General features: G+C 35.4%; 4 protein-coding genes and 1 pseudogene across 5 annotated transcripts in view; 3 read left to right on the forward strand and 2 right to left on the reverse strand.

The window, feature by feature from the left end:
- Positions 1–3,603, forward strand: part of LOC140836914 (protein ENHANCED DOWNY MILDEW 2) — a 30,188-nt gene extending 26,585 nt beyond the window's left edge. For both annotated transcript variants that reach the window (XM_073202790.1, XM_073202791.1), the window contains exons 16-19: positions 1,618–1,689; positions 1,781–1,899; positions 2,005–2,068; positions 2,178–3,603. In XM_073202790.1, the coding sequence (XP_073058891.1) occupies positions 1,618–1,689; positions 1,781–1,899; positions 2,005–2,068; positions 2,178–3,299 (1,377 nt within the window). In that variant the 3' untranslated portion in view covers positions 3,300–3,603. The remainder of the gene's footprint in view (positions 1–1,617; positions 1,690–1,780; positions 1,900–2,004; positions 2,069–2,177) is intronic.
- A 1,678-nt stretch (positions 3,604–5,281) lies between these two features.
- LOC140836916 (probable long-chain-alcohol O-fatty-acyltransferase 5) lies at positions 5,282–6,721 on the forward strand (annotated as a pseudogene).
- Positions 6,722–11,171: 4,450 nt separating this feature from the next.
- On the forward strand, positions 11,172–14,764 carry LOC140836917 (cell division protein FtsZ homolog 1, chloroplastic-like). The gene is made up of 6 exons (XM_073202793.1): positions 11,172–11,511; positions 12,498–12,597; positions 12,958–13,187; positions 13,539–13,706; positions 13,793–14,026; positions 14,179–14,764. The coding sequence occupies exons 1-6, from the start codon at positions 11,242–11,244 to the stop codon at positions 14,455–14,457; spliced, it is 1,281 nt and encodes a 426-aa protein (XP_073058894.1). The 5' UTR covers positions 11,172–11,241; the 3' UTR covers positions 14,458–14,764.
- Positions 14,765–16,191: 1,427 nt separating this feature from the next.
- LOC140836918 (grpE protein homolog 2, mitochondrial-like) lies at positions 16,192–20,978 on the reverse strand. The gene is made up of 6 exons (XM_073202794.1): positions 20,750–20,978; positions 18,532–18,733; positions 18,252–18,439; positions 17,681–17,848; positions 17,079–17,207; positions 16,192–16,533 (listed from the first exon to the last, which is right to left on the reverse strand). The coding sequence occupies exons 1-6, from the start codon at positions 20,882–20,884 to the stop codon at positions 16,459–16,461; spliced, it is 897 nt and encodes a 298-aa protein (XP_073058895.1). The 5' UTR covers positions 20,885–20,978; the 3' UTR covers positions 16,192–16,458.
- A 1,883-nt stretch (positions 20,979–22,861) lies between these two features.
- LOC140836919 (EH domain-containing protein 1-like) lies at positions 22,862–27,374 on the reverse strand. Its single transcript, XM_073202795.1, has 16 exons — positions 27,088–27,374; positions 26,931–27,010; positions 26,526–26,594; positions 26,387–26,444; positions 26,207–26,262; positions 26,074–26,113; positions 25,929–25,993; positions 25,311–25,424; positions 25,042–25,144; positions 24,889–24,938; positions 24,505–24,633; positions 24,163–24,414; positions 23,969–24,048; positions 23,554–23,680; positions 23,296–23,439; positions 22,862–23,214 (listed from the first exon to the last, which is right to left on the reverse strand). Exons 1-16 carry the CDS (start codon positions 27,170–27,172, stop codon positions 23,029–23,031), a joined length of 1,638 nt encoding a protein of 545 aa, XP_073058896.1. The 5' UTR covers positions 27,173–27,374; the 3' UTR covers positions 22,862–23,028.
- Positions 27,375–27,527: the final 153 nt, after the last annotated feature.

Consider the following 27,527-nt stretch of genomic DNA (forward strand, 5'->3'; position numbering starts at 1 on the left):
AGGCAGGTGGTGCTTCAAGTATTTCACGTAAGGCGTGTGTTCCCAAGTCCCAACACAGTGGAGAGAAGTGATCTCGATTGGAATATGATTCTCCAAGTGGAGAGGATGGACATATTGGCTTGAGGGGTGAGATCCAGACCATGAGAATAATGACGGTCCTTCGTTTGAGGGTAGGATTGTTGCCAATTCAATCAAAGTATCATATTGGAAATACATGAAGAAGATCATGAGTTGATCAGATGGAAATATATCTCCATTGGTATAAGGTTTCTTGGGTAAAGTTTCAAAACAAATCTATGAGAGTTTATGCCTAAAGTGGACAATATCATAATATTTTTTAGATATGCGTGTTCAAGTGTACAACAAGTGGTATCAGAGTCATGGTCTAGATTGAGTCATGTGGATGGAATCATTGGATACTCAAACGAAGGAGGCGGGGGTTCCACACTCGTGATGAGCTCTCAAGACAGGTGGTGCTCTAAGTATTTCACGTTAGGCGTGTGCTCCCCACTGTAGTGGAGATGAGTGACCTCGATTGGAATGTATGATCCTCTAAGTGGAGAGGACGGGCGGATTGGCTTGAAGGGAGATATAGATCATGAGAATAATGGCTGGTCCTTCGTTTGAGTGGCGAATTCCTTTAACCAAAGTTTCATATTGGAAATACATGAAAAAAATCATGGGTTAATAAGATGGAAGATATTTCTATTGCATGAGGTTTTTTGGTTAAAGTTCAAAAACAAATCTATTAGAGTTTATACTCAAAGTGGACAATATCATAACATTGCGGAGTTATACGTATTCTCTTGTACAACAATAATTATTATAATTTTTATGTTGTAAGGTATGTTTAAACTAAAACTAATTAATATTGTGGAAGAAAGAAAGTTTTGGTTAAGTTTCATGATGCTTCGTGTAGTATTTGAAGAAAATTGTGCGCTCTCTTTCTCTCTCTTGCACACATCATTACATTCCTTGGGTTTGAGCATGGTTTCTCTTACTTTACAGATAGATGGGTCCTTGAAGTTTGCAAATCATAGTTTATATCTACTTGTTTAGTTGTTGATACGGGAAATGTGGTGCAATTGCTTTGATCTTGGGACATTAGCTGGGGAATGAGAAAGATTGTCGTGATTCCATTTGCTTCTAGAGTCGGATGTTGCTTTTATGAGTTTATCTTTTTTCTTAGACCTTGTTCCATTCTTTTTCTTCTCCAATTTGTTACTTTAAAGTTCTAGAAAGTAATAATTGTGTACCACTATTACCTTGAGGCTTTACTAGCATAAAGGGCAACCTCTAATGAATATCATATCTTCTTTTCAAAAGAATATGGTCCTATCTGTATTGAATTCACCATTTGAATGGGCTCGGAGTTTTGGATAAAACTTGAATGGTAAAAGTTTTGGTTTTTTACTTTTTGAATCATTAGTTAGTATTGCACTTCTTCCTTCTTTTTTTGTTTTGTTTTTGTCAAGGCTACTCTGGGGAGAAATTTGACATTTTGGGAATTGAACACAGTGGCAGTCCCCATAATTTGTTTGTGTCTTAGGAAATCTCTGAAACGTCATTTTTTTACCTTTACCTATCTATTAAACTTTAGTGTCATCTCTATTGCAGGATGATTTTTGTTTTGAAAGAAGGGACTGGATGGGAGTGAGACCAGATGAGTTGCCTGACGGATCTAGATTGGTGAGAAAATCCTCCCTCTCTCTGCTTTTACAAATTTTGGTGCCTCTCATAAAATATTCTCTCTCTCCCTCTCTTTTCCTCTCTCTCTCAGATCATGGGGCTGAACCCACCATTTGGAGTTAATGCTGCTCTTGCTAACAAATTTATTGATAAAGCCCTCGAGTTTAAACCAAAGCTCCTAATCCTTATTGTTCCACGGGAGACACAGCGGTAAATTTTTACTTTTTTGGCTAAGCTCAAAAGTTGAAACAAGGAAACTGTTTATCATCTGTATCCCGTGGAGAAGTTTAAGTCTGTTATTCTTCTGTTGATCAGGTTGGATGAAAAGAAATTCCCTTATGATCTTATTTGGGAGGATGATCAGATGTTCAGTGGCAAGGTAGTTTGTTTTTTGTTTGTTTGTTTTTCTGTTTTTTGTTTGCATTTTAATATTGAGCATCTCTGACAAGGTTGTTTGAGTATCGCTCTTAATGTGCTGTCTATTTCAGTCGTTTTACCTACCTGGGTCAGTTGATGTCCATGACAACCAAATTGAGGATTGGAACAATACTGCACCTGTTATTTACCTTTGGAGTCATCCAGATTGGACGTCCAAACACAAGGATATTGCTGTACGGCATGGCCATTCATCTGGAGCTCTGAAGAAAAATAGCTTGGAGGAAACTCATCACGAGATGCACTCGTTTATTCCTAAGCAGGAAAGTCATAATCTTGATGAACCCTGTCTTAGGAAAGGGGAAGATAAAAATCCCGATAAACAAGAAAATCAGGAACAAGAAGCTAGGGTAACTCCAAGTCGGCAGGTTGTTTATCCACACGACAGAGAAAGCACTAAAGATGATAAGAAAGATGTCCCGTTTAAGAATCATTCTGAAGCAAAACCAAAGAGGCTTGATGACAAGCCAAGAAAGAGAAGACGATCAAACAACGATAAGTCTCTTGTTGATGAGTCCAATAACAAACATTTCGTATCAGGTAAGGCTTCACCAAATTTAGCTGATGGACGTCCACTGGACATATATTCTTCCAGACACCTTGAACGAACAACGCATGTTAATGCTGGGAGGGATGATTACCAACAGTCTGATAGTAGGAGTTCATATTCCCCATACTCTCAAACTGCATATAATGGCAATCAGGACGATTATTTGGTGAGAAAATACAGCTTGAATCCCGAGGAACAATACCCAAGTATGCCCGGAATGGCCAGCAGACAACAATACTCTCATAGTCTTAATCCTGAATATGATTTTAGGGGCTCGAATGATCGATGGATGGGCTATCCCTTCGAAAGGACAGATCACCCACATGTAAGTGTTCCGGGAAGAGAGGTACCAATTTCCTGGAATCAAAGACCCGAGCATCTATCTCATCCGGGGCCCGGGATTCCATCTCCAGGCAGACCATTACATGCAGCATCTATCCCATTTTATGGTGGGATGAATACTTCTGCAATGAACCGATATGCTTCTGGATTGGGTGAGTCGAATCATGTTCGTATGAATAATATGGTTCCCAGAGCACCTGTGCTGGATACAATTGACAACTACCTTCCTCCAGTTCCAAGACCAGGATATCGAGGCTTTACTCCGGGTCCCTACTACCCTTAGTTTCACCCCGACCCTTCAAGTCAGCTCAACATGTTTGATTTCCTATTTTCACCCGCATGGGGCACTGGTTGGCCTTTTGGGCTTCAGTCGTGCACTTTGCTTACATGTCATGGGGGATAATATGTGGATTCTTATAAATATTGACCACATCTTGTGCATTCGACGTTTTCCTTTTTTTCATTTGGCTTTTGTTGCAGCTTATTGGTGTAGGGTGGTACTAAAGATTTAGTTGGGTGATTGGTGAATTTGACTAATGATGTTATTTTATTATGCTTGATCGAAAGATATTAATAATGTTTTTTTATGCATGATCAAAAAGCTATCTTTAGAAACTTTGCATCCAATTTCAAAAAAAATAATCCGAATAGTACATTCTTTTCAACTAGTGTGTTAGCTGCACTAAACTATTGCATTCTTTTGATCGTTTTTCTAGTTAGAAAGATGATTTTATGGTCCATCCAAGTGAAAACGCCTCGTTAGAAATGTTATACGAAGGCCATCTTAGTTATATAGTAGCTACGTATGATTGAGCCGATAATGTCGATCAAAATGTACGTGATTGTCACATTGTAACTTAACAAGAAGTTATTGCACATTTTGAAAAGTTATTACTTATTAGAATCTTGTTAAATACAAATTTCAATTTGGATGTAAAAAAAAAAAGTTAAAACCTGATTTTTTAAGCATTAGAATCACGTCCCCAAAATATTACACATTATTTCAAAATCGAAAGTTGATTCAATGCATTTGATAATTAATCAACCAAACTATTTTTACTGTTAATAATATAGGGATTCAATCCCAATTGAACTATTGATAGTGGTACCTTATTTAATAAATCAACACATAAGAATTCTTGAAATCCTAATTTTTTTCTTTAATTCAAGTATCTTCTTATTTATCAATCTAAGAACTTCTAGTTATTTGGAAAACACCCTTACATACTATCATTAGTGTATTATATTATTATGTAACCCAGATGTCAAAACTACTCAATATGTCAAACTACACAAAAACTCATCGTCGGGTCAATTTTGTGAAACGTATATTCTATATGGGTCATCCACGAAAAAGTATTACTTTTTATGTCAAATATATTAATTTTTATTGTAAATACGAACAAAATTGGTCCGTCTCACGAATAAAGATCCGTGAGACCGTCTTCCTCGTCAAACTATAAAAATATTTGTATCTATGACCTATTATTAATATTCTTATTTATTAGTAATAAATCAAGTCTTCAATTATCATGATATCATGATATATTTAAAATAAATAAAAGGATAAATAAAATATCCAATAATTTCTACTACAATAACATTAGGAACCAATAACGACGGATGGTTAAAAATAAATTCTTCACATTTTCATATAAATGTAACAAGATGGTAGATATTCAAATTAATGTTACAAGTCCAAATCTTTCATATGTGCCCTTTATTAGTTAGTTAGGAATATTATATTTTGATATATATTAGTCTGATTATTAATGGTCGTTGATAGATAAATATTTTTAAAAAATTATTTCAATTCATATTGTTCTATATGTGTTATGCTTATTATCATTTGTTAATAACACAAAATTTATAGTTTAAATTTTAATTATAAATATATTTTTTAATTTATATATTCTATATATATATATATATATATATATATATATATATATATATATATATATATATATATATATAAATGCAACTCACTTATTTTAAGTCAGTTCCTCCAAAAATATGAAAAATAGAAATGGATTAATGGTGGTGACTCATTTCTCTGTCCACATGCATTTTTTTTTCGACAGGAAATTGGTCTTCAGTACTCAGCTGTCGATTTTTTTTTGTATTCAATCCCTAGATATTTTTTAGTACCACATTTCCACACGAAGTGTACCACATTTTGTATGACATAGTACCACAATTTTGTGATTAGAGAATGAACCCAAAAAAATATTTTGATCGGAGATTTTTCACCGACTTTCCCTTTTTTTCTTCCACCACTTTTTCCTTTTATTATTCTTTGTTTTCGACTTTTTGAAATACACAAAAAGATCGATTTTCTGGTGGAATTATAAGCTTCCATACAGATCAAAATGGATGGTGAAATCAAGAATCTGTGCAATGTGAGCATAGCAGTGATCACTTCTCGCTGTTGCTGCCACTTGATTTCGTTAAGGTTACCGAAAGAAAAATGGCGCCTGCTTTCTTTTCTGCCTGTTTTCTCCGTTTTTGCAACTCTTCCTCTGTATTTAACCTCTGCATTCTTCGCCGCAATCACCGCGTTCTTCATCACATGGCTCGACAATTTCAAGCTGCTTCTGTACGTATGCCTTCGATCAGGACCCGCTTTTATCAACCCCACAAAATCTCTTCTCGTTTTCATAATCACTGATCACAGCCGCCTTCCGTTCATGATCAAGCCGGAAAAGGGCACCCCACCGCCCCCGGCCAAAAACATAAGACATTGCCGCTAAATTTGGCCGCTGAGATCCCAATTTTTCTGCTGTTCTTAACTGCATTGACTGGTCAGAAAGAACACGTCCACCCTATTATTTTGTTACTCGGGTACTGTTGTTTGGTGTTTTTAATGGTAGATGTTATAATTTCTGGGTTCGGAACCTGGTGGGGCTGGACCTCGAGCCCGCATCAGACGAGACTTATCTAGCAACCTCACTTCAAGAATTCTAGGGCAGGAGGTGGAACATAAATGTCAGCAGTTTACTGCGCCAGGTAATATACAAGCCTGTTCGATCTGCAGCCGCGGCGGTGCTCGAGAGAGATTGGGCCGCACTTCCGGCGGTGCTGGCGGCATTTCTTGTGTTCGGACTAATGCACGACCTATTGTAACGAGGGCCTGGCCTTCCTGGGAGACCACGGCGGTCTTTGTGGTTCAAGGGGTGGTGTGTGGGGTGGCGGTCCGGCGGAGCTCGGTTTGAAGGTGGTTCTGGATAGGAAGAAATGGCGGCGCCGGCTGCCATGGTTGGTGAGGTGGGTATTGACGCTGGGTTTGTGGTGGGGGCTAGCTTTTGACTTTTCTTTCTAGTGGGGATGTGAGAGTTCTTGAAGAGTTCCGATTTTCTGGCGACGTTATGAGGCAGAAGTAGCCGGAATCATGGTTGTATATCAGCCGGAAACGGGGATGATTTATTTTATTTGATCGCTTATTGGTTCGTCATTTTTACACTTTTCCAAATTTGATAAAAAGTAGTTTTGATCTCCATTTTCGTGTTGTATTCCAATTTATTCAAACTTAATTAAAGAAAAAAGTATAACTCACAAACAAAGTTTATTATATATGATTTTTGCATGAATCAAAAATCTCTTACCAAACACACACAAACATATAATATATATGAGACGATCTCAACAGAATATCGAGAATATCAAATGATAACTCTCACACACAAACTGATTTCGAGCTAATAATACAGACAGTTTAATTAGCTCACTGGTCCAACTGCAACCTTATTCATAAGCAAATTATCGATAACCATTGCAAAATGCTAGCCAGTCAGCCAGCACTCGCACTTGCATGCATGCCGGAGCCCAAGCCTAACAGTGAGGCCAGTGCTTGCACTTCTTTGGTTTGGGCTTATAATAATGTCGATCTGCTGCTTCTCCTGATTCTTCTTCATGCCCTCCTCCATGCCCCCCTCCTCCATAATGCCCTCCCCCCCCTCCTCCATAATGCCCTCCTCCTCCATGCCCCCCTCCTCCATAATGCCCTCCCCCCCCTCCTCCATAATGCCCTCCTCCATAATGCCCTCCTCCTCCATAATGCCCTCCTCCATGATATCTATCCACTTCAACGTCGCTCTCTAACAAAAAATCAAAACAGTTGAGCAGTTAGATATAACATATTGCATGGATCTATATCTCGATCACATTTGTTTGTAACATGTAGTAAAATTAACTAACAAGATTCAAATCTTTGCCATTACGACTCCATATTAACAAAGGATTCCGATAATGACGGTCCACGGAGATAAACGATGATCAGGATGCATCTTTTTGACACAATGATTATAAAATCTGATCAAGGATCCATAAATTTTCTTGCTAAAAAATTTTCAAAAGTAGAAATGTAAAGAAAAGAAGACAAACAAAGAGTCCGCGTTAAGGAATTGAAGCTGCTGTATATATCTTTGAACTCACTAGTTTCAGTGACCGTCGCAGGATCAGCTCGAGCAGAAACTGAAACCATGCTGGAAGATATCAGTATTGTCACAGCAAACAGAAGGCCAAGAAAGATTAAAATCTTGGAACCCATTTTTCTACACAATATTTTAGTTGTGTTCAAGTGCTCAAATCTTTGGATGAAAAATGTAACAAGGGACGTCCCAATTTATAGGCCAAACGCAAGAGCTCCCGCATAGTACCATTGACTAGTTCGATAGAAAGGTCAAGAATTTATGTATAATCAAATCATATATATGATCAATTTCATCTGAGGAAGTAACGATTTGTTTACTCTTTTTTATTTTCTTGCTTTGCGTTGCCTTGCAATTAATCTCCACGACCAAGCTTATCTCAAAGTTGTCTGCATGAGTCAATCGACCGCATAAGTGGATTAAGTATAATCTTTGATCTGATGAGGAGCTATTTAAATTATAAATAAATACTTAACTTGTGAATATATATATATATATATATATATATATATATATATATATATATATATATATATATATATATATATTTATATATAAGGTTAATATTAATATGTAGTTCATTCTTTGAAACTTCGATAAGCTTTTAGTTCTATTCCTTGAAAATGATTTTTGTGACAAAAGTAGGTGATGAAGCACTAATTAGTCAAAAACTTGTGAAAGTTAGATTTGATTAATTCAAATTAAGACGGCTAATCATATCATAAAATATTATTACTAATTTTTATATATATAAAATTATGAAAAAATAAAAAAGGCGTCTGTAAATCAAGAGCACGTGTATATATATGCCTCGTTAGCCAACCACTCAGTCACTCACTGGTTGCAATTAAGATTTATTAACACAATTACAATATTTTAATGTTGGAGTACTATAATTGTCATTGTTGATAGAGTAATCGGAATATTGTGTTTGAGCTGTTATTTGGTTTAAACGATTTGAGTTGCGCCGTTACCATCGACTATATTTTTTGGTAAAATAACAAGCGATCGGTCCTACAATTGATATCAAAGTCAAGGTCATGTATTATCTTCATATTGATTGTAAGTAGTGCAATTATTGAGAGAGATTGTTAAGATGCAATAATTATATTTGCTGGTATAGTAATCGAAACATGGTGATTCAAATGCTATATATATTAAAATATTTTAGTCGCATCATTATCATTTCCTATAACTTTTGATAAAACGATAAACATTTGCTCTTACAACAAAAGAATTCAACGACGGAAATTATACACTAAAAAACATAAAATTAACGACAGAATTTGTAAAAGTTTAGGTAAATAATGACCGAATAGACATTTGTCAAATTCAACGACGGAAATTACACAAGAGTTGCAACTAAAATTCTACCACTGATTAAAACCTGGAAACGATGAGACAAAAACCTTGGGGTTATGGTACATTTTTTTAAATATCTTAAATACTCCTATTTACTTTAATTTATTTATTAATTTCGATTTTTTTTACACATGTTAGTATTTTAAAGTTTTTAAATTTAATTAATTTATTAAAGCAAAAACTTTGTGTGAGACGGTCTCACGGGTCATATTTTGTGAGACAGATCTTTATTTGGGTCATCCATGAAAAAAAATTACTTTTTATGCTAAGAGTATAACTTTTTATTGTGAATATGAGTAGGGTTGAACCGTCTCACAGATTAAGATCCGTGAGACAGTCTCACATGAGACCCACTCTTTATTAAAAATCTTAAAATTTTATTTGGTTTTTTTTTATTTTACACGTACGCAAACGATTGCATAGAGCACTAAGTATATATGCAATAAAATGTTGGATGTAAAGATTACATATATATTTAATTTAAATTTATTAAATATTATTATATAATATATGGAATTTTTTAATTTTATGTATTTATATAAAATGTCTGTTGCGTGGCAAGGATAAGATATGTTCATTAAAATGGGGTTGGACTTTGATCTTGTATTGGGCCTAACCAATTTAAAACCCATTGGGCTAGTGGGCACACATTCGTTAAGCCCATCATTTTACTAGAGCTCCTTACAAAGAGACGGAGACGGACTCGGTGGGGGCGGGTGAGTGCCGTCGCCTCGATTTTTTAATTTTATTATTGGGTAGATTATTACTTATTAGAGGTATGGGGAGTGAAAAGTTCACTCTGCACTTATCTTATAAAATTTTAAATACATTTTTTTAAAAATTACAAGAGAATTACAGTCTTCATTTAAAACATCAAAAATAAAATCCGGAAGAGTATTCCAGATCGAGGGACGAGCATGGAAACAAGACACCCTAGCAAGATTGTTGACAACCTTGATTGTTTTGTTTACATGTGAAACAGACACTGAACGATGACATTTGACGAAGTATTTCACGACATTATGAGATAATTACACCAAACTTTTAGTCATCTTCTCTTTTCGAGGTTAGTGCCTCAATAACTATTTTAGAATCAAACTCAAAGATTACATCGACATCCATGCCTTCCACCAAGCTAAGAACCTCCTTGAACATAATTGCTTATGTATCTTTAAGACGTGTATAATGTTTTTGGTGTATAATGTATTTATTTTAACATAAATAATATTTTAATATATCGTGCTCTTATTTTGGAGTAAAAAAATTGTGTAGTCCTGCTTACATTTATAATTTTATCAATACATAAAAATATATGATATTTCTGGCACCGTACTTAATTAAAATATATTTAAAAAAGTTTGTGTATTTTCACCCTTTTTAATCGAAATTTTTTGCTTTGTCCATGCACTTATATTAATTAACTTATAATTAATTTGGTGAAATATTATTTAAAATTATTGTTATATCTCAATGTATAATTTTATTGGTGAATTTTTTCTTGTTTTTCTTAAAATAATATTTGTTTTAAATCTTTTAATCATATTATTAAGGAGATAAGATAGATAATTATTTTCGAAATTTAATAAAAGTAATTTTTATTTTTTCACATACATTGTGTGTGCTAAAGTGCTATTATATTATCTTCTCTGCACACGCGGTGCGTGTGTACAATTTTTTTTATAACTATTATGGATAAGAAGTTTGACAAATACGAGATAAGTGCTATGAATATTGTAAAACAAAATAAAAACAAAAGTTTTTGAAATTAAAAAAAACAAAAATTATTTTATCAATAGGGACATGGGACAGCCAAAAAGTTATTCTAATATTAACTAGTATTATATAATACTTGAAAACAAAACCTCATATGATAGACCATTTTGTGTCATATGAAACCAACATGTTTATTTCCGTTTTATTTCCGCCTAATATTTATTCTGTAACTTTGATGGCATTTGTGCAGATGAATCCCTTATTTTGATCATCCAGGAAAAAACATTACTTTTTATGCTAAGAATATTCCTTTTTATTGTAAATATCTGTAGGGTTTGATCCGTCTCACACCGATAAAGATTCGTGAGGACTGTCTCACAAGAGACCTAATCAAACTTTCGTGGACACGGTCTACGGGTCTCACGGGTCATATTTTATGAGACGTATATTTTATTTGGATCATCCATGAAAAAATGTTACTTTTTTATGTTAAAAATATTACTTTTTATTGTGAATATCGATAGAGTCTATCCATACTGTGAGACCGTCTCATAAGATAACTGCTAGTCGACAAATTTGGACAAATAATTATAATTTACTATATAAAAAAACAAGAAACAAAAACATAGAACCCTAACAACCGTTTATCCTGCAAAGTTGAAATAAATCAGGTACATACAAAACACCCATTTTCTGATACCAAAAAAGTAGCTTCCATTAATGGCGACGCTTGGATTCACAAAGCTTTCTTCCGAGTTATCCGCGTCTCAATCTTCCTCCATTGCAATTGCGTTCCCCCCATTTCTTTCTAAAAATGCTCGTAATAATAATGTATCATTCTCATCTACGAATTCCAAGCGCATTTCCAGAAGACGACGTAATGGGGTTTACAGCTCGTTTGTACCGATGGACTCCGCTAAGATTAAGGTTGTTGGTGTCGGCGGTGGTGGAAATAATGCCGTCAATCGCATGATTGGCAGCGGCTTACAGGTCGGTCTCCAATTTCCATTGTTCCTATATTTTTGCGAAATGGGTCTTGCTTGTTTATATTCAAATTTCGACCTTTGAACTTTTAAGTATTGGATTTGATGGGCACCTTCAGCGTGGGGGTGATTTTTTTAATATGTGTTGAATGCGATAGCGCTGGAAGTAATATTTTCAGGGGATTAAGTATAGATCTATTGAGCTGGTGTTACAGTGATAAATAGGATTTTACTCGTAAACGAGCATTTGAGAACGTGAAATCTACCAACTTAAACCTTTAAAAAGTTTTCAGAGCACTAGGTTGATATTGCCTTTTATGAAAGGAAGAAGGTGCTATGCTATATATGTAGGTGTTGTTTTCCCTCGTTTTGAGTAGTAGTAGGATTATTTTTAGAGCATTCCAATGCTGCGAGTCATAGTTCGTTACCTCCTTTCACTTTATTAGATATGGCTTACTCTGATTTTGACAAAGGTTGCAATCAGTATGTCACACAATCATAAGAATTTTGTAGATATAGTTCCTAGATTGACCTTGGAAGGGTCTAAAAAAGGAGAAATCAAGAACGAAGATCAAAGATAAATGAATTTAAGGCCACTTTTTAGCATATCTATTATTCTGCTAGAATTTACGATTTAGAGGGAAGGCCCAAGCTCCTGATTCTAATCAAAATATCACGAGTGTGAAGGAACAGTCTATATTTTCATTAGCTGTCTATACGAAAAGCATAATTAACTAATCGAACAGTGTGCAAAACAGGTATATCTCCATTTGTTATTTTCTTCCAGTTCGATGCATGAAAGTGTAAATCCATCTTAATTTATGTTTTTCAGGAAAAGTCACTTTATTGTCGATCTAATATTATCCATCATCAGCATTCCAAGAATCAAAATCACGACTTTCCTTCTCTGACTTGTGGAAATTCTCTTTCAGATAATCTGCTTATTTATTGTTTCAGTTATCGGAAATAATTTTCTGAGCTGTTTAATCCCAGGGAGTGGACTTCTATGCAATAAATACGGATGCTCAGGCACTATTACAATCTTCTGCTAAGAACCCTATTCAGATCGGAGAGCTTCTGACCCGAGGACTTGGTTTGTATCTCCATTTATAATTCTTTTAAAATGAAAGATTTGCTTAATATGATGTGTACTTCTCTCTTCTGGCTTGTCAAGCTAGATTTGGTAGCATTGCTCCCTCAAATTGTTGAATGCATTTATCATATTGCTGTCCCTCCATGATAGTTCCTAAGAAAAAAAGAGTAACTTAATTAACTGGATGCGACAGTAATCTCCCTCGTAAAGAAGAGATATACCGTATAATTAGAAATTTATTAGGTGGACTGATATTTAATACCCGAGTCTCATAATCCACAATAAAATATAGATTTATATTTTAAAATAACCAAGGTTTTCTGACAATAGTTTTAATTTGGAACACTTTCTGGGATGCAGGAACTGGTGGCAACCCGCTTCTGGGGGAGGAGGCTGCTGAGGAATCAAAGGACGGTATCGCAAATGCTCTCAAAGGATCAGATATGGTGTTCATAACAGCAGGGATGGGTGGGGGTACTGGCTCTGGTGCTGCTCCTGTTGTTGCACAAATAGCGAAGGAAGCAGGATATTTGACTGTTGGTGTTGTTACCTATCCGTTCAGCTTTGAGGGGCGCAAAAGATCTTTGCAGGCAGGTTTTATTTACATTCTATGTTATAACTAGAGTGTAAGCCTTGTATTTTACAAAACGTTCGGACTAGGTGCTTCCTCATGAGTTGGACGGAGAATTATGTTCTCGGTCTATGAAAACCATATGTTTGTAGTGTAAAAAGATGAGAATTTTCTGTGGACACATCATTAACTCGATAATATCTGCCGCATTCCTAGATTTAATGAATTTTTGTCAATACTTTCTCTTATTATGATTTCATTTGAGGATTATGCGCAATGCTGCACTGGCTATGTGAATGTTTTTAATCAAATGAATCGCAAACTTCCACTGTCTTGATGTTATTGCATTGTGATTCTGCCATTGCTTCAGGCCCTTGAAGCAATTGAAAAGCTCCAGAAAAATGTGGATACACTTATAGTGATTCCAAATGATCGTTTGCTGGACATTGCCGATGAACAGACACCACTTCAAGATGCTTTCCTTCTGGCAGATGATGTGCTCCGCCAAGGGGTCCAAGGAATATCAGATATTATCACAGTGAGCTATCTTGTTTATCTGCTGCACTTCGTCCACAAATTTTTGCTGTGACATGTTAACCTTAAATGGATTCTTGTTTTTTGCAGATACCTGGTTTGGTAAATGTGGATTTTGCAGATGTCAAGGCAGTCATGAAGAATTCAGGTACCGCTATGCTTGGAGTGGGTGTTTCCTCTAGCAAGAACCGTGCTGAGGAAGCAGCTGAACAAGCAACTTTGGCCCCCTTGATAGGCTCCTCTATCCAGTCCGCAACTGGAGTTGTATACAATATTACCGGAGGAAAGGATATAACCCTTCAAGAAGTGAATAGGGTGTCTCAGGTCTTATATTTTACCTTCACTTTTTCTCCTGAATAAATAATTCATTATATTGTTTCCAGTCTTACCGGGAAGAGCCATTACCCGATAAGAAACTAAAATGACGGTTCTCACCTAAAATTCTGGTCACACTCATTCTCACCATTGGATTCTAGGTTGTTACGAGTTTAGCCGACCCTTCGGCCAACATTATATTTGGCGCTGTTGTGGATGAACGATACAACGGAGAGATTCATGTCACTATAATTGCAACTGGTTTCACCCAGTCATTTCAGAAAACTCTTTTAACTGATCCAAGAGGAGCAAAACTAGCTGCTGATAAATCTACAGGGAGCCTGGAAACCCTGAAATCTCCGGTCACTTTCAAGACATCAACATCGCCTACCACTTCTCGAACCCCTGCTTCTACTTCTACAAGGAAGTTCATCTTTTAGCAATCTCTTCTCTTAAATTTTATCTTGTTTTCCTCTCTTGTTATGCATTTGCAAGGTTTAAGGTTGCATTTTTAATGTAGTTTTACAATGCCTTGTATCTTGTGGTCAAGCGCAACTTCTTTGTGTTTTTGAATGTTTTCTTAGGGTTCGGTATATATTACATCTTTGAATCTTTGCAATTGTAAGTGAAAAATTGCTGATCCACAAGCTTCCTTGACAAATTGGCCGCCAGGGATACTTATTTTTTTGCAAAAAATTGTACATTTGATTTCGTCTGTTTGTGGAAGTAAGCCATTTTATATTTTAATTTTCCTAGAAACAGATTCAGAAGTATTTGGTTACGTGTGGTTGTTTAATGATACAGTCTAATCACAAGTCCAAGAATGTTGTAAACACACACTTGACTTATGCGGAATTAACGAAAATGAGGCAAACATATAATACAAACTATTGAAATGAAGATCAAAAAGCGTAGATCCTCAAAACCAATACCGTGGCATTAATTTATTCTGCAGCATATACTTCATGTGAGTTTCCCAGAATGAATTCGTGGGCCACTTCCGGCGACCTAAAACTCACCTTCTTCAATTTCCCATTTCTACTTGTGTGAAATGTAGAACTATTCTACTGCCCGTTTCCACCTTCGGTCTTCGTCGTCATCTTGACAGAAAAACTCTCCTCAGATTCATGCAAAACTCTCTCTTGTTTGATTTCTGCATCAAAGGAAAGATGAACCCTTTGTTTGAACATTGTTTAAGTGCATGCGAATGATCACCGCCGTGAACGCCACCCTCGTTGAAATCCGGTGATGAAAGATTCCAATCCCCCAAAGTTAACACTTTTATTGTAGGTGAAGTTACTGTTACTCGCCTGCTCCTGCTTAATTTCCAGTCTCCAAAAATTCCTTGGATTCAAGAATTTCCCCACTTTTAGTCCACATTCAGGATCTACTTCTTTCTTGGTTGGTGATCTATTAGTGCCACTCCCGATACCGCAGAAACACAAAAACCGTTGCTAAACCTTAGACGATGATATTGTTTTTATCCTTAGTATATTGATATCTACATATACTTATATCAAGAATCCTTTTAATATAAAATTTTTTGGTCTCTTTCATATTTGCTTAGGTTACTTCACCATAATACTATCTTGATACCCAAATTTTGTGATATTTAATGAGAACTTCAGGGACGATTTAATGTATTTTTAATGGCCAAAATGACAGTATTAGAAAATCGATTTTTTTTAGGCTAGGAATACCATGTTCATCTCAAGAAAGTAATCCGAGTTACTTTAAGAAGTGTAGGTGTGCTTCTTTGTTGGAAGGAAAAGGGTGAAGATCAAAATACGGTATTAGATATATATAAAAAATGTGAGTAAAGCGGCAAGGTTGACTGCTTTAACCATTAGTTGTGTATGGTCCAGATATTATGCTCGGATCATTGTTGGAAATGAGGCGTAAAATTGATGGTGGGATATTAAAATTATGGCTGCTTGCATATATGATAGGTCAACATTTTGGCTTAATGACAACGGGGAAGATGACTGAGCTCTAAATTCTTAGAAAATCTCTTAATAAAACAAGACAGATATCCTTCCTATCTGTATGATCGAAAGACATCGGAATGCCAGTTGGCCGTCGCTCTCCAAATTCAGATTATTAGGACTTGAAGCTAGATTGTGAGCATACATTTGGGTGTCGAGATGTATGCTGTCTGTGCGTGCACAAGACTATAGCACAAGTTAAGAGTATGAATGGGTAAAGGATTATAATTACTGATATTGACTCTGCAGGCTCAAAATTTCCATTACTATGAATGCATTAAACTGAGACATGTTCTGATTGTAATAAAAAAATCTCAAGGATAAAACTTTGGTTTATGTTCATTCCTTAGCATTAGAAATGATGCATGCTTAAGCTTACCCCAACACAACATACTGTCAGTTCGTTCATTTTCTTGTACACCTGTGTGTTTCTCACAACTCCGATCCTTTTTCAGCCTATTCATTGTTCATTGCCACAGCTACACCAACTTCTGCAGGCCTTATAACTCGATCGTGCAGCATGTATCCAGCCTGCATCAAGAGTAAAATAAGTGAGAAAGGTACTCGTGAAACTTAGTACTTACAGTTAAAAATGCCAAAACAATTAACAAGTTAAAATTATAACACATATATAACAGCACCGTAAAGGTCAACAAATCAAAGTAAAATGATCACATGAAATCCACTTAGTAGTCTGGTGCCAAATTATTTTGTTCGATAGTTTGCGAGGCACCTACCAGCTTTAGCATTTTATTAAGATATATCTGTGAGTTTTAATATTTTATTAATAAAATTAAATATTCATAAATACTTTTTTGTCTTAATTTTCGAATAGTTCACGAATATGTTCAAATAATTCGAGCCGAACTCAAACTCTAGCCTTGATTCTAACCGAGTTCGAGCCAAAAATATTAAAGTTTTCAAACTTCGAATCGAACTCGTCCACAAATATACCTAATTTGAGTCGAATTCAAGCCTTAAAATTTCCTAAACATTCGACTCAATTCGTTTCGCTTACAAGTACACCCCTAGTAAAGACAAAGTATAAAGCATCACCTAACGTTTAGTTCAAATACCTTAAGAACAACTGCGACATGGCCCGCTGGCTTTGAGGCATCTGGTACTTGGAATACGGCACTATGTCTGTTTGGGTCGAATTCTTCATTTACTGGGTCGTATTTCTCTAGTCCAAACTTTTTAAACACCTGGAAATGGCAAAATCCAAGTGTGTCAAGTTTAAATCATCATCTAAAGTTTGAATGCCAGTCAATATCACGGGCCGAACGTAGTTTATTGACTTCCCAAATAGCAAAAATTTTCCAAGGTATACTGAAATTTAAATAGATGATCAATATTTACCCAGTACATCCACCAATCAATATCTCATGCAAAGCGATTTTCTAATAGACAGTGTTCACATGGTTCACAGTTCATAATTTCAGACCAATTACAAATCACCATCAGCATCCAACCATCTTCCACCAATTCATTTTCTGACTCTAACAAGAATCATTCTAACCATGTACAATAAAACTAATTTAACAAAGTACCACACACTGATGCTAATTTATAAACTCTTGACTAATGCATTTCGATGGCAAGTGGCAACAAATAGAATTAGTCAAAGAATGAGGTAGAATATTTTTAGCCAACCAAAAGAACCCCCCAAAAAAAATACCTCTGTTAATTGTTTCTCGGTCATTTCAACACCATCGAGGAGTATCTTAAGTTGTTGAACAGCACCAGCTGTATCTGTGGATGCATCAATTTTCGTATAACTCTCTTTAGCAGCAGAAGAAGCCCTCCCCAAATTATCGGCCACATCCAACAGACTCTTAGCAAAATTCTGCAGAATAGGAGTATCATAAATAAATTCCCAAGTGGTGCGGCGGAAGGGTTGTTCAAAAGAAAAAAGAAAAAAACTCAGCTCAATTTAGAGAAAATATTATGAAATTGAAGTATAATGCTGAATGAATTGTTCTCACAAACAATAGACCTATATATAGGGTTCTAATCCATCTAAAAGACCTTATATAGGGTTCTAATCCCACTAAAATAAGGAAACAATTAATAAAGAGGAATCCTTATACCAAATATAAAAAATCCTAAAACCAAAAATACGATAACATTAAAATAGGAAATAAAAATTATGGAAACTCTTAAACTTGTGCTGCATCACAAAGAAACAATCGGGAACCACATGTGGGACCTCCAACAATAGTCTAAATTTAAAATACTAATCCACTAGCCTGAATAGCAAATTTCTTTGCATTTTCTGCCTCGCGTTTGGTACGATCCTTTACATTTTCCATCTCTGCAAAAGTCCTTAGAACCTTATCCTTCATTTTCTCAAGTTCTTCCTGCTTTGTAACCAGAAGTCGTTCCTTCTCCACAAGGATTTTCATAAGATCATCTCTTGAAATGTCATTCTCCAAATCTGAATCAGAATAAAAAAATGCAATTTGTTTAGTACCTTTTCTCCTTCTCTTCACATATCAAGCATGTCAGAGCTAGATTAGGAGGAAGAACCTGATTCAGTTTTCTCAGCGGAAACTGATACATCTGAATGATCAGGAACATCACCTCTTTCTGTCTTATTTTCCACTTCGTTCCCAGATCGAGCAGTCTCCTCGTTTACTTGTGGTGATGAAGACGACGAAAATCCGAACCATTGGAAGGCGGATGAATTTAGAGCTGAATGATGTAGCAATGATATGCTGCCGCGTCCCACCTACAACGGAAGAAGAGTGTCCTTATTACTATCAGCTTCACAATGCATTAATATTGCACAGATAACATAGAAAAGCAAGTCCAGAAAACAAGGCAAAACACATTACATGGAAACCATTCAAGAATAAGCCTAAGACATAGAATAAACCAAGAAGATATCCACACAATTCATGAAAGGATTAGCCATAGACGTAGAGAAGGCCATAGATAATTTGCAACGTATACATAAACGAATCTGCAATATTCTGAAGCACATTTTAGACTAAACTTCAAATTAGTTAAGTAAAGGAGCCTCACTCATGAGAGAATTACAATATATACAGTTTAAAAGGGAACAAAATATGGAAAGAATATGATTGCTTAACGGTATGGACATATGTCTAGTTATAGATTTACTAAACAGGGGGATTCCTGAAAGACTGAGAACAGGTCAAAATCTATCATAGGAATGACGATACTATTCCCTCTAAACAATGGGGTCCATGTCTGAAACCCTAACTCATAGTGATTGCAACTCTTGGCAAGAAACAAGCTTTGTAAGAACCTTGACGAGCTAATAACTGGATAAATGTTAAAGATCGTAGTGCACCACTTTCTAATTTATCTATGATAGAATGGAAGTCTACAGCAATGTGTTTCATGAGTAAAAGGATGTCTGGGATAATCAGTACCGGCATGGAAGTAAATGGCAATGGGTTTTCATGAGTAACTGGAAGTTGGGATCTGCACGTCGATAATCAGTACCAACATGGTCGTGAAATTTAACCAGGAAGAGTGAAAAATTGGATTCAAGTTCGGGTAACAATCGTTGGAGCCAAACAATTTCAATGATTGTGGAAACCAAGGTAGTCAATTAAAATAGAGCACCTCAACACCTAGAAGTTCTCCTTAGTTCATTGGAACTCCAACAGATAGACTTGTACCTAGGACAATACCATAAGCACCAGTAAAGGTGCAATTGTCGGTGTTTCTGACCAGTCTGCATCAGAAAGGAGAGAACAGGATACGGGAGACCAATCCCAAAGAAGTAGGCTGTGCTCACGTGTCTCACATAGGTATTGAAGTAAATGTTGATGGCAGATCAATATTCAGTTGTAGAACATTGAAGGAGACGAGAACGTGTCGACAAAGAGAATATACAGGCTGATTTTCCTTTATAACAGAGATAAACTTAGCATCATGAAGCATAGGACCCTCATTTGGAAACAATGGTGTATGGATGTCATTAGCATAAGCATTCTTGTTCTTTCAGGAGATCTGGAATGTGCTTTCATTGAGATGTCAAGATTCTATTGGTAGGTTTGCTGTTTGCATGCAAAGATAACAGGAAAGTTCACCATCTCTGATATCCTTGATGGACAGCAGAAAGTTTAGAAATGAAGTCTTCAAGAAGAGTTGAATTCTTACCTGAAAAGGCGAAATCATCCACATACGATATAGACACAAGTTCAAGTGATTGTTTTGAGCAACCAGAAGATCCGTCAAAATTTATATTGAAGTGAAAATAATTCTCTGAGTTTTGAATCGATAAAAATTACATGATAAACCATTGACAGAAGAACAAAAAATGTTGAGTATATAATCGCTTAACATCATAGCTCAGTAACAAATATGAAATATCCTACAAAATAATGGCATAAATACAGACAAGTGAACGGAAGGACATCCTAAACATTATTCAAGACAGCTTCGACATATCAGCTGACGAATTTTTCTTGATATGACGAACCCTTTTATAAGACCAAGACTACAGGGTATAGCTCTACTTGGGGATTGAAGATGTATACTACAGACAATAATCAAACTCAAAGCATAGAGAAAGAACAATAGAATGCGTTAAATTACGACCAAATATATACAAGCGAAATGATCCCTCAAGCACAAGGCACGAAGTACCAAACTTCACAGAAATTTTGTGGAAACTAAAAAAAAGGTAAATTCAAGAGAAATCGGGTATTCAGATGAAAAAAGCAATCTGTATCAGCGGAAAGCGCAGTCGTTAATAAAAAAGAAGCACCTCATCATGGGGATAGAGCAGGTTAGAAAAAGAAGAAACGCAATGCGTATCCTGACGCCCGAATAGGGGCCGCGGGTGGCGGAACTGTGCCAGCACAACCCTCGAAAATCTGGTCGTTATTCTGCTCATCGACATGATTTTCTCAATCTGAGATTTTAGGTTGGAAAGTAGAGGAAGTGTGCAAGGGTTTAAGGGGGGTGAGACCTCGCCTGTGCAGCTTGAGGAGAAAGAAAGAAAATGAATTTGAGTTTTTATTTTATATATTATTTTTCAAAATTATTAAAACGAAAACCAAAAATATTAAAAATGAATTTGAGATTTTATTTTATTTTATTTTATTTTATATATTATTTTTCAAAATTATTGAAACGAAAACCAAAAATATTAATATTTAGTCGCTTGGTTTCTCCAACCAAACAGATTCTATTGTGACATTTTTACTTTTAGAATTTGGTGTGGCTTTTTGACATCAAACCAATTTACTTGAAATTATATTTTGAATAATTTATTATTTTAAAATTTCTTTATAGATATAAAAAAAATTATACAACAAATACAAGTACTAGTTATAAGTTATATAGCTTATCAACTAGAGTGGGTCTCATGTGAGACCGTCTCACAGATCCTAATCTGTAAGACGGGTCAACCTACTCATATTTACGATAAAAAGTAATATTTTTAGCATAAAAAATAATATTTTTTCATTGATTACCCAAATAAGAGATCTGTCTCACAAATATGATCCGTGAGACCGTCTCACACAAGTTTTTGTCTACCAACTAATGGTGGAGTAATATATTTGTTCATTCTTTCATATGAAAGTTTCGATCTTTGAATCATTTTCTATGCTTGAATTCAAAGAAAATAAGAACAAGAATCAAAAAACAAAGAAGAAGGAGAGACTTACTTTTAAATTCCCAACAATATAGTTAAATATGTGTTCATTATGTCAAACCTGAAACTTTCTCTGCAATATCTTATTCACACAAAATATTTATGCACTATCTGGGCTCATAACTTTTTTCGGATTATATTCGGTATAAAATATTGAAAAATTTTATACTGAAATATCATATATTAATATCAAATATTTAATTTTTTGTATCAATTTTCATCCGAAAAAATGTTTCATTACTAAAAAAATTCGGTATACATGTTTCAGCATTCAAAAATCATATATTAATACAATCTGAAACATTTAGTACAAAAATATCATATATTAATAACAAATTTTGAATATTTTATACCGAATTTTCATCTGAAAAAGACGTGTCACTAATATCAAAATTTGTTACACATGTTTGGGTACTCAAAAATCATATATTAATATCATATTTAAATATTTGGTTCTGAAAAATTATATTTATTCCAGATTTTCAATATTTTGTACTGAATTTCATCCGAAAAACACATGTGAGCCCAAAAAATGCAGAGATATTTTATGGGTTAGTCGAGGAATGAAAAAAAAATCAGTCTGACATAGATTGAACATCCATTTAACTATTGGGACAAGGATTTACTGATCATGACCTCGATTGTGATGGATTTTAAGTGCCCAAGATAAATGTTATTTGAAATGAAGTCAATAAATGGTTTTTTTAGGAGATGTTTACTACAAGTAGTCTCGATGGAGACTTCGTCTTACACTTGAAATCTTACTATCGAATTGATACAAGTTATTGGCATGACATCAATTATTTAAATTGAATTGACAAGAGTCAAGAATTCTCCCGGCAGACGAAGTGCTTGCTACGGGCGGAACTCAATTGGCACTTGCAACTTCTGGATTATTCATCCCTGACTCTCGCATAACTTGGCTGTTCACCTCGTATTAAACTTCAGGTCTGACTTGCAAGTCAAAAATATTCCTACTAGATTATGTTCTTTTGTCTCCAAAATAAGGTGATTTTAAATTGCATCTTTTGCTCTCTTTTTTTGTATTATTTTTAGTAAACAAGGAAAAAAACAAAACAGGATAAAAACGAATCTCTTAAATAACACCAATATATAAGATAAAGAATGTAAATAATTCGGAAATATTACAGCAACACAAATTTCAAAGACGTAGAAGTGTTGCCAACTTCTGATGTCGAATTCATAATTTAAAAGATCTTGTGGCGAAAAAAGTACAATATATTAATTTCTGGACTTCTTCAACTTCCAAGTCGTCTCAAACAACAAAATTTGGTTCAACATAAAATACAGATGACAATGTACACACTGATAAGTATATACATATAATACTCCACCATTCATCGCACCGCAAAATAGTCACTTCTCTAATCATAAGGGTTGCGAAAGTTCTTCAAAAGATCGGGGATATCATATCCAAGCATCTCATCCACAGATTGTATCATTTTCGGTTTCAACTTCTCGAACTTGTCTAGACTATAGCCGCTCACAACCTCTCTAAAGTGTTCGACATTAGGGAAATCCCCGGGTGGGAGATGATGTTCTCTTTGGAGCTGAAATTTTCCACAGGAGGACAATAAGTCAATATTCGTGCTCGTTGAATATAACATGCAGAGAGAGGAAAGAATATGAACCTTAGCAAATTCATCAGACAGATTATCAATGAGTCTCTGTTGTGTCTTGGCTTTGCCCATCATCGCAGGCATTTCTTTTCTCAGATGACTGATAATGTAAGCATGTATCTTAGCAGCCCTAGCGCGTTTTACAAATTCGTTTATCTGCACAAAATTTAAAAAAAAACATCTGCATATCTTGAACCATGTATCCATACGGAATGCAACAAAATGACACATAAAAAAAAACTTGACTTCAGAAGATGGTATTAGACTCACACGTCGATCACAAGCCTTCTTTGGTATGTCTTTTAAGTCAGTGAGAAGGTCCTCCTGTTCTTTTTCGAAAAGAACTTTGCCAATTGGACCAGCAGCAGCCTCGTTTATAGGCTTGTCATTGAATGAACTAGAAAGACATGAAGACAATGAGCTACGCCGAAAAATCAGGGGATTTTAAAAATAAAAGCGACCCACCACATAGCCCCATCCAAATTTTAAAATTTTAATTTTCCCCTCTACGCAGAACTTCTACCTCCACCATGGAGCAAATGTTAGCCCCTTCTCTCCCAAATCCTTCACAGGTCGAGATTTTTAATCACATGCGAAAAAAAGATTATTGCATTATACTACATGAGCCCAAATACATTTCAGGTATTATAAATCAGTACATAAATACAAAAGCAAGAGAACTCACCCAATATAAACGCGCATAACCTCAGGAGTATTCAGAACTTTCCCAAGGGACCACATCAAAGCTCCATATACCCGCATAAGCTGCAAGTAGAGGGCAAGGAGAATCAAGTCATTGTGGAGTGCAAATTATTTATTACATCAATTGAATGACAAATGAAAAATTGCTATCATAAAAAATTCTTCGCAAATTCATACTTGCTGAGTATCAATTTGGTCAGCCTTGTTCAAAACCACGCGTATTTTGTCATCATGACCTCTTAAAGATCCAATTACTCTTTTAAATTCATCGCTTATATCAAGTTTGTGAGGATCGAACAAAAGCAAGATTAGATCGCACTTTGCAGCAAACCAAGATGTTACACCAGTAAAGTCGTAGCTTCTCTGAGTCCGTTGCTTTTCTCCTGATAAAACTCCTGGAGTGTCCACAAATGTAATGTGCTCCAGAAGCTTTTAACATTCAAACAAATAATTAAACAAAAGGCACATACACTTTTCTCCTTTATTTGGAAAATTTTTGCAGTGAAGTTTGTAACTCACAGGATGAGGCATTTGTGAACACTCAAACTTCGACAAAAATGCTGTTCCAAAAGTTGTCAGTCCGCTGAACGGCATATCAGCTTGAACAGCAACTGTGTTGCCCGGAATACTTCTCTCATCAGGTCCGTTCTATATGTGAATAGTGGTGCTAATAAACACTAAAACACCCAGGTTCTACTAAGCAACAATGTTCCAAACGAGGAACAATAATAACTATGAACTAAAATAACCATGCAAAGACAACAAAATTTGGAGCATCAAGTTAAGCTGGCAAATACAAACCAGTGAGCCAAGTGAATAATACGTAATGAGTGAGTGCCAACAAATGTCAGATAGAACACATTAAACATCTATCTGTGCAAAGAAGACAAAGTAAAAACTTACCATGACAACAACAAATCTGTCAGTTGTGGGCTCAGGCCCAATGTGAGCTCCTGTGAAAAGAAATAAAATAAATGAAAGCAATTTCGAGTAATTAAAAATTGAGATGAATTAAAAAATTGAGATGAATTACATACCAGGGAGTTGTTAAATTACCTGGATAGCTAGTTCTAAGCAAATGTTTTATAAATGTTGTTTTCCCTGTTGAGTACTGGCCCAGAAGCATCACCATCGGTTTAGCATCAAAGTCACTATTTGTCTTCCAACATACAACACAACATCAGAAGAGTCAGTATCAGTCGATCGCAAATACCCTTTTGTCACGAGCTAAATAATCATTAATCACCATCGTCCAAAAAGAAATTAATTGGATATAGAAGCCATTTCTTTTCACACAACTGGAAATGTAAGGTGGCATATTTTACCAGTAAGGGAGAAACAAAATCATTAAACTGATAAGTGACTTCCAGGGGCTTCAGCTTCTGAACATAGAGCTTCTTCAAGCCATCAATTATTGAAGTGACAGCACTCAAAGATACCTAACACCACCAGGAGGGAAGCAATAATCAACAACCAAAAGAAATATATTAATAATAGAAGAAATAAAACATATATCTTGCTTGCTCAAAAAAAGGAAAAACATATATCTTGCAATACCAAAATGTCAACTACTTTAGATTTTATACCACGACTCAATTATCTTTAACTCATAGCCCATAACTTGAATTAGTTCAGACTTTTAGACATTTAAAGAAAATACTGAACATAAATAACAAGTATAACGCTTGGGATATAAACACCTTATTCCCCCTTCCCAAGCAATAGTCAAAAAAGCGAAACACAACATAGTAATAGTAGGAGCTGTAATGTGGAAAAAATCTCATCCAGATGCTTAATTATTGAAATATCAGGAAGGTAACAAGAATTGACAAACAAAAGGATGGATGGATTGCATAGAAGGATTACAACATGATGAAAAATAATTTGCGGAAACTGACAAACTAAACAGAAGGTTTTGGGTGCAACACAAAATTTGGAGTTACCTTCTTTGCAGATTTTGAAGACGAAAACCAATTAGCTGATGGTGAAGACAGCACTGCAGGAATACCTGAATAGTTGCAAGCTTAGTCTCAAAAGTATAACTACCTAACTTATCTTCAACAATTAATATATCAATCATCTTCTTACCATTCTGTTCAGGTTCACTTTTACGAGGACGCTTCGTTGTCTGCATAAAAAATAAGCATGTTCTCCAATCGTATATATATGCTACTGAAAGTTGAAACCACAAGTAAATAGAGAAAAATTGTTGCTAACTTACAGTGATGGCTTCATCCAGACCCACCATGGCTGGAGGATGCAAGTTATCAAAGTCAACTGCAGGTTATTAGCTTGTTACAATCTCTTAAAAGGCATAAACAACAAGAAATGTTATAGAAATTAAAGTCATTACTAAATCACCACTCAAAAAGAAAAAAACAACTTATTTATTGGGGCTTGCCTTCAGCGTGTAAAATATCACTGGAGAGAGTATGCCCAGCTTGTGCCAACGAGACTAACTGCAAATTCAAAAATAAAGAGAGTGAACACCATTTGATTCACCACAATTGCCGAGTAACAGGCAAGAAAAAAATCAGAACCTGCATGGCTGTAATAAATTCTTTAAATCCAAGAAAGCCTTGCCTTTTTGAATCAGCAATCGCCCACACCTAATCATAAAAATCATAAAAGTAAATGAAACCAGTTCAATCCACTTCTCAAGAACAACAATTGGACAAATATTAGTAAGTGATAAACTAATCATTCTAATTTGGGTGCGTCGAGTTCCCAATCACAACGTTAGACTATCTTCCAGGAAAAAACCAATATTTTCTTAAGTTATCCTCAGAACACAATTTATTTCAAGAAAAAAAAAGGCAGAGTGAAATTAGATGAGGAAAAAGCAGATTAATCTATTGGCACATTATAATAATTGTAAAACAAGAATCAGAACATAATAATAATAGCAATAAAACGACAAAAGGGGGGAGGGAATCGAACACAACCAGCTTAAGATCTTGACGAGACAAATTGGACATGGAAAAGAACTTGGTAGCATCGCCTCCCGTTAGACGCCCATCTCCATCTGATCACAACATAAAAATGTCTCTCATTTCATCCGAAATGAGCTGGAAATATCGAATTCAAAATCGAAATCGGTACCTGAATCAGCGAAAGAAAACCATTGTTGGTATATATTTTGATGCTCCTTGGAACACCGTGTAATCGGAGCAGAATCGATCTCCATACTAGAATGCGAATCAATGCTCAAAACCCTCGAAAATGAGAGGCTCCGGGGTTCTCTTTCAAATCATATTTGCATCACTCCAGGAGGCCAACGGGGCATGTACAAATCTTGCCCTTTTGTTTGGATACTCGCAAGTTGCAACGCGGCAATTTTGCTGTCTCCGTCTGCCCAAACGATGTCGTTTTCACACGGTCGTTTTCACACGACGGTGTGTATTTTCATTGAAGTTCGAATATATTTTATTGATTACCTCACATCACATTTGTACATCACACAAATGGTAAATCCCGTTAAACATTGAAACTTGTCTTTTATTTTTGTATGACAATAGAATCCGAATGTTGTAATCACCGTC

Source organism: Primulina eburnea, chromosome 7, assembly GCF_022965805.1.
Source record: "Primulina eburnea isolate SZY01 chromosome 7, ASM2296580v1, whole genome shotgun sequence".
Classification (NCBI taxonomy): domain Eukaryota; kingdom Viridiplantae; phylum Streptophyta; class Magnoliopsida; order Lamiales; family Gesneriaceae; genus Primulina; species Primulina eburnea.

What these genes read in the sequence shown, in the direction of transcription:
- LOC140836917 (XM_073202793.1), top strand. Translation starts at nt 11,242, where the DNA reads ATGGCGACGCTTGGATTCACAAAGCTTTCTTCCGAGTTATCCGCGTCT. An exon ending in GGCGCAAAAGATCTTTGCAG is followed by an intron (nt 13,188 to 13,538) that starts GCAGGTTTTATT and finishes CCATTGCTTCAG; the next exon opens with GCCCTTGAAGCAATTGAAAA. An exon ending in GAATATCAGATATTATCACA is followed by an intron (nt 13,707 to 13,792) that starts GTGAGCTATCTT and finishes TGTTTTTTGCAG; the next exon opens with ATACCTGGTTTGGTAAATGT.
- LOC140836918 (XM_073202794.1), bottom strand. Translation starts at nt 20,884, where the DNA reads ATGTCGATGAGCAGAATAACGACCAGATTTTCGAGGGTTGTGCTGGCA. An exon ending in CAAAGAAATTTGCTATTCAG is followed by an intron (nt 17,849 to 18,251) that starts GCTAGTGGATTA and finishes CCTATTCTGCAG; the next exon opens with AATTTTGCTAAGAGTCTGTT. An exon ending in ATGTCGCAGTTGTTCTTAAG is followed by an intron (nt 16,534 to 17,078) that starts GTATTTGAACTA and finishes CTCTTGATGCAG; the next exon opens with GCTGGATACATGCTGCACGA.
- LOC140836919 (XM_073202795.1), bottom strand. Translation starts at nt 27,172, where the DNA reads ATGGAGATCGATTCTGCTCCGATTACACGGTGTTCCAAGGAGCATCAA. An exon ending in CTCGTCAAGATCTTAAGCTG is followed by an intron (nt 26,595 to 26,930) that starts GTTGTGTTCGAT and finishes TTTTATGATTAG; the next exon opens with GTGTGGGCGATTGCTGATTC. An exon ending in CTTCAAAATCTGCAAAGAAG is followed by an intron (nt 25,425 to 25,928) that starts GTAACTCCAAAT and finishes TGGTGGTGTTAG; the next exon opens with GTATCTTTGAGTGCTGTCAC.